This window comes from Theobroma umbraticum, unplaced genomic scaffold, assembly GCF_002168275.2.
Source record: "Theobroma umbraticum cultivar Fairchild unplaced genomic scaffold, ASM216827v3 scaffold_147.0, whole genome shotgun sequence".
NCBI lineage: Eukaryota > Viridiplantae > Streptophyta > Magnoliopsida > Malvales > Malvaceae > Theobroma > Theobroma umbraticum.
Window position 1 is genome coordinate 266,709 of NW_018397259.1, and position 6,584 is coordinate 273,292.

The window sequence follows — 6,584 nt, forward strand, 5'->3', positions numbered from 1 at the left end:
ATTAATCAAATCTTTGAACAAAATCAGCACAAGGACCGCATTACTTGAATTCTTTCGTAATCGAACCTGTTTTTGCAATTGTTTAAATGTGCATCTCATGCATCATTTAGTTGCATTTTAGGTAAGCTACTAATTCTTCTAGTTGACCAAAGAAAACACAAAACCACTTTGGGAATACAGGCTAGTCAATTTCTAAATTAGATTTTAAAATTAAAAAGAAAACATATGTGTTGCCAAAGACAACATTAGAACTGAATCAAAACCTTGCTTTATTTGAAAATATATTTCATATAGCGTTCAATCCAAACTTTTAAGAACTTTAAATCATAATTTAAGGTGACTGAAATGCACTTAAAAAGGTTGATTCCAAGTTTGGATAGAAGAACAATAATAAACAAAATAGAAAACGAAAAAGCTACCTTAAGACAACATCCAAAACCGAATGCAATTATGCTTCATTTGGTTGAGCATCTCATACAAGACTCATCCACACTTTAAATGATCGTTAAATATGATTAAAAAGAGCTTAAAATGTGATCCTACCAAGTTTGGACTTAATCAAAATTGAAGCAAAATGAAAAAATTAAAACAACACCTTTTTTAAATTGATTTTGTACCAAAAGATGTCAAATCAAAATGGAAAGCATCCTAAATGCTAATCATGATGATAAAACATGTAATGATCATAAAAATCCTTGAATGATGGCTATGATACCACTGATGGGAAAGGGCCGGCCATGCATCATAATGCAAAACAAAAATAAAAGCCAAATATAAACGTAACAGAAATAAAGAATCAAAATGGGTATTTCCATGCAAGGTCACTTTCATGGTTTTTATATGATCTGCAATACAATAAAACATATATATGATCTGGTCATTACCTTGGAAACAAAATAAATTTGATTCCTTATTCAAACTCGACCAAACGGCCTCTTCAAGAGACCTTACACCAAGCTTGGTTGTCGCAAATCAAAGCTGTCCAAGAAGTTCTTGTGCGGCCCCTAACAAAAGTCAGCATGGTGAATAGGGAAATCCCTACAAAAGAGTGAGATTGCCAAGCCTTCAATGTGCTAGCAAGGATGTGTTCTGAACACTTTTCCCTTCCTTTTCACCCTAGCCAAATAGCATAAGAGAAAAACGTATTTTTCTCTCACATACTCACAAGGGATGGCAACACTACGCGTTAGTGAAAAGTGGTGGCTAGGTTACTTAGGATGAGTAGCTTAAACAAGGTATTTATATCTTGGACCAATTTCAGTCCTAATAACTTTTTTCATATAATGCTAATTGGTCCTTGCACTTAATTAAACCTTTTAATTAAGTTCAATAAAAGTTCATAACTTCTAGTTCTAATTAAGTCTAACTTAGTAACCTCTCCTAATTTAATCCTAATATTCACCTTTTGTGTGTGACCCATTAGGCTTCCAACATGTTAGTAATGACCTTGAAATATAATATATGAATTAAATTTAAGATTAGATGAATTCAAACTATTTTGAATTTATAATTGATTATACCAATCATTTTACGATCATAGGCCATGAATGGGATCTAACAATCCATCATGACTATCTAAATGTTAGAAGAGTCAAAATAGTTTAACTCAACTTTTTAGTGATTAGTCTCTTAGTATAATTTAATCATTTCAACATGTATCTCAGAATGCTTAAGAACATGGTGTAGTATCAACTCCTAGACTTTTCATGTTAGTCATGGCACTAATTATTTATCAAGGATTATAGGAAGCTCATTTCCTAAAATCCATTCTGCTCTGGCTAAAGTCTTCACATAGGCTAACTCAAGGCATGAACAATCGAGATGCATCTATTTAATCACTCGAAGTAATGAATCTTGTCTTGACAACTTATTTACCTTCATACGCCTCATGCTATACCCAAAGCATTCTATTTAGGAGTCATTGGTAAGGCAAGTAGGGATGAAATCAAAGTATAGCAATTCTTGTATAAGACAACCTAGTGTCTTAAGTCTAAAGATCACTTGCATGATTGTCACATTATAGTGAAGTACCAAATGAAATCCTCATGTCGAGTTATGTTCAGTGAATTTGTTTCTAGAACAAGCACTTATATTTCAACCTATGAGATCGGTTGCTTACTTTCGAAGTAAAGAACATAAAATATACTAGTTTTTAAGCATCATTGATGTTTAGCCTGAATGCTATGTTGTCTAGGAAGAATTTAGAAATTATACTTTGATGCATAGAAATCTCATAATTATAACACTTTACAATTCCCTGGCAAAGCATGTTAATCGCATAGACTTATAAGCATAATCTTGTTGATGAATGAAAACCTCTAATCATTCAGTATAAATGATATGATTGCATGATTGGATCTAAGAATTAATCAATCTGATTGGCTACATAGCTCATTCCAACATGAAGTCTAGATCACGTTTTTCAATTAGCTCACGAAATGAACCTTTCTTCCTTTATTTGTACTTTTTGGGTAGCTTTGATGATGTTGCATAGCCACGTCCAGTAGCCAAGAAACTGGGTAAGGGTTTCTTTCTTTTCTCAAAATTAGGTAGTCAAGTTGAGCAAAAAAGAAGCTTAATTGGTGCTAATGCATGCGACTTTAAGAACGAAGGAGATTTCATTGCTCCATGAGAGAAGGAGAGATAAGGTTATTCCATAATTTGGTTTTTCGAAATTAGATTTAGGGATTTCCTGAAGTGATAATTTCATTGCAATATTTCAATTGTTATGAATTGTAAATTTTGGACAAAAAATTTAAGATATTGAACTTTGTAAATTTACTTATTTTTCATAAAATGGATTTTATTCGGCTAGTGTCATGGTTTTTTCCTCTACATGTATATTTGGAGTTCTTTATTTTGCTATTAATGCTTGTGATATCTATTGATTTATTTTCCCATTTGGTTGATTAATTTAGATTTATTATCTTATAAATATTGTGGCTTGAGTTGTGGCGTCTTTTTATTGTGAGTATCTTAGTATTTGGTTGATTGTTGCTAGAGAGGTCCAACTCTACCGAATTCGATTTAATCCATAAATTAATTTTAAAAGTGGACCATCCAAACTTTATATAATTAGAAACTAAAACAAATATTTCGAACCTTAATTGATCAAATATGCATAATTATTTTCATTTTAAATTTAATTTAACTTAGAAATTATATATATATATAATATAACATAATATAAATTACTAAACAATGACCTTAATTATTTGAATTGATCACAATCTTTGCAAGGGACATTAGGCAATTCAACCAATATTTCCCACGCTCCCAATCCATGCTTCTTTTACAGACCCACTTTCCCAATCCTTAGATAAACAGGAAAGTTAACCAGTTTTTGGTCATTATTCCCTTCTTCACTCCAACCACGCTTGAAATCCTCAACCACATCCTCGCTCAAAAGCTCAACGCCCTTCTCCTTAGCCTTCTGATACGCTGACCACGATCTCAAGTAGGTAAAATAGTCCTCTAGACCCATCGATCTCTCATTTGCGAACTCGAATGGTCCCGTGCTATCCGCCCCATCCAAAGGCTCGAACGGAAAATCGATGTCTATGTACTTACGATCCACCAGTTTTCGCGGTGGATCCCAGTAAGGATTCTCGTAAAATCGTTGAAGGATCTTGTCCACGTAAACGTTGACTTCTGGGGTCGTGTAGCACCAGGCGGCGATGACTCCATGGGGTTTCTTGAGCACCATTTTCACCTGTTGGTAAAATACAGGGAGATCGAACCAGTGTATGGCTTGTGCAATGGTGACTAAGTCAACGCTTGATTCTGCTGCCACTTTTTGCTCAACCTCCGCCAGGGACATGACTGGAGAGGTATGCTGGTATTGGATATTGGGGAGTTTCGATGCTAATTCAAGCTGTGTTGGGCTTGTGTCTGTGGCTACGACATTCTTGTAAATCTCAGCCAACTGAAATTAACATGTATTAGAACATCTAAAAAAAATCCTCTGGGCCGTGTAAAGGAAAAATATTTTTCCGAGGCAACAATTAAAAGTGCATATAATTTAGAAGTCACATAGAGAGTAAACTGAGACTCACAGATCGGGCAGCCTGGCCGCTGCCGGTACCGACATCCCATGCAAGATCATGTTCTGGGGTCTTTGAGGCAATGAATTGGAATAATTCTGTTGGGTAGCTCGGGCGACCCTTTGCATAATGCTTTGCCTGCTTAATGAACAGGTTTGACATTGTTTTGTTTTTCCCTCTCTCTTATCTGTTGTCCGGTCTGAGATGGTGAGAGGCCAATTATCTGCTTTCATATATATAGTTTCCTAAAAAGTAGTTTAAAACTGGGGATGCAATGAAAGGAGAGGAGAGGAAAGGATGCAACTGGGGAAGCATCAGCTGTGGATTGCCACAGGAAGTTTCCTACTCGTGTCTTTATCAGCTTAAAATTGCTCATTAAAGGCAGAGTTTTCAACCTAATTAGGCGCAGTATGTTGTCAAATTTTATTGATTAATTAATTGAAGCAGGGCGTAGCCAATCGTTTATGCTCGATGTGCTGATGGAATTTTTCAGGATGCTTAACCAATCTAAAGAGACGAGTCCAAGTTTTGCTGTGAGGCTGCGTGGACCATTCATTATGCCGTTGAAGTAAATGCGTCACGGGTGACGGACCACGCATGCACGACAAAATGATAGTCTTCAGGATTACTGTGTTTTTTCTTGCTTGCACGACTTACGTGGGTGGTTTTTATTTGGCCACTACTGAAAGCACGTGGAGCGTATGGGGTTTGTCATGTTTCTAAACACTGTCAGAGACTATCATCCTTGCCAAGATATGAAGGACAAGGTTATATGGAAGAAAACACCTAATGGGGTTTACATGACAAAGTCTTTTTGCCAAATGGTAGCGGGAGAGGAAGGAAATAAGGAGAAGGTGTGGAAATGGGTATAGGGGGGTTAGCCACACAAAAAACAAAGATGTTGGTTAGGCAACTTGTCCATGGGAAAGATGTCGTTAAAGGAGAACATTTTAGGAAAGGGCTGCTTGCCGAGGTTGATACAAGGTATCCACTTTGTAACAAGGAAATGGAGATGGTAAACCATTTATTTATGGGATGCTATAAAAGTTGAGGGTTATGGAATGCATGGCTGAATAATTGGGGTGTAATGTGGGTGATGCTAGGGGGATTTAAAGAGTTTATGGTTATGTGGAATACTACCATGGTAGGGGAAGGTGATTTCAAGAACTAAAAAATTGCCATCTTTACAATAACTTGGATTATATGGTTGAGTAAGAACGACGTTGTCTTCCATCATGAGGAATGGGATAGGGAGATGATCGACAATTTCATTAAACTTAGGGTGGATATGTGGGTCAATGCAAGATGGCCAACAAAGCACCTATCAATTTCGGATGTTTATAGGCAGCCCAACATGATGACAAAAATAGTCGAATGCAAAGCATAAAGAAAGACCACCACACGAATGAGACCATAGAGGGAAGAAGTCAAGTTTAATGTCGATAGTGCAAAAATGGAAGCTCAGGAGCTGTAGGTATTAGTGGCGTGATGAGGAATGATAAAAGAGAAGTGTTGATCAGGTTTTCCATATTAATTGGGAATGGTTACTCGAACCTGGATGAGATCTCTGTTATCAGGAAGGCTTTCTTATTGTTTGTTGAATCTCTTTGGGCCAACTACCATAACTTGGTTATGGAGAGTGACTTTCAAAATACTATTAAATGGGCAAATACCCTTTAAGAGATGCCATGCAGATTTCGTAGGTGGATGTTGTAGATTGAGGCACTCAAAAGAAAAGCCCTTAAGTGGAAAGTGTGTTACACCTTGCGAGAAGGGAACCTAGTGGTAGATCCACTGGCAAAAGAAAGAATGGATAGGAAAATAGATTTGTGGAGATTGTTGAAAATGGTAAACCTGATTTGGTTAATGGTTAACTAACTGTTTCATTATGCTAGTTTTGTGGCCATCTTATGTTGTGTAGAGTTCCAATTTTCACGACATGATGTAAGTCATTGGTTTGGAGGCTATTGTGTTGTCTCCCTTGTTTGGTTCTCGTGTATCTGGTATTGAATGTTAAGGGGTCAAGGGTCTAAAGCATTTTGTGTACATTTCTAGGCTTTTGTTTATGCTTTTACTAGGTTTAGGGTTGCTATGGGATGTTGATAGGATGGAACGTCTTGATCTCATAGGCAACCATTATTACAGGTTGATCGTGTTTTGTTTAAGATTTGAGCTCAGGTAGTTACTCTCCAGAGCTGATCATTCCACCTTAAGAGGCATGTTTTGTATAGCTTTTTATTTGAAATGAATATGCCTTTCCAAAAAAAAAAGATTATACTTCCTTTCCATTAAGTTGTCTGAACAAAGGAATTTCAAGGAAATCTATCTATACCGAAATCCTCAAACAAATCTTCCCTTATTCAATTTGTCTAAACCTTTAATACAAACCCAATAGCCATATGTCTATGTCAGAAATCCAACTATATATATATATATAGAAACAAAAGAAGATCAATAAAAAATTGAGTTAGTTAAGAATAATTTTTAAGTTAAATTAAGATGGATAAATAATCAAGTAAGAGTTGAATAGATTTTGGGTAA

General features: G+C 35.9%; 1 protein-coding gene across 1 annotated transcript; it reads right to left on the minus strand.

The window, feature by feature from the left end:
- Positions 1–3,191: 3,191 nt before the first annotated feature.
- LOC110415280 (S-adenosyl-L-methionine-dependent methyltransferases superfamily protein) lies at positions 3,192–4,362 on the minus strand. The gene is made up of 2 exons (XM_021426876.2): positions 4,056–4,362; positions 3,192–3,925 (listed from the first exon to the last, which is right to left on the minus strand). Exons 1-2 carry the CDS (start codon positions 4,203–4,205, stop codon positions 3,293–3,295), a joined length of 783 nt encoding a protein of 260 aa, XP_021282551.1. The 5' UTR covers positions 4,206–4,362; the 3' UTR covers positions 3,192–3,292.
- Between the last annotated feature and the right edge of the window lie 2,222 nt (positions 4,363–6,584).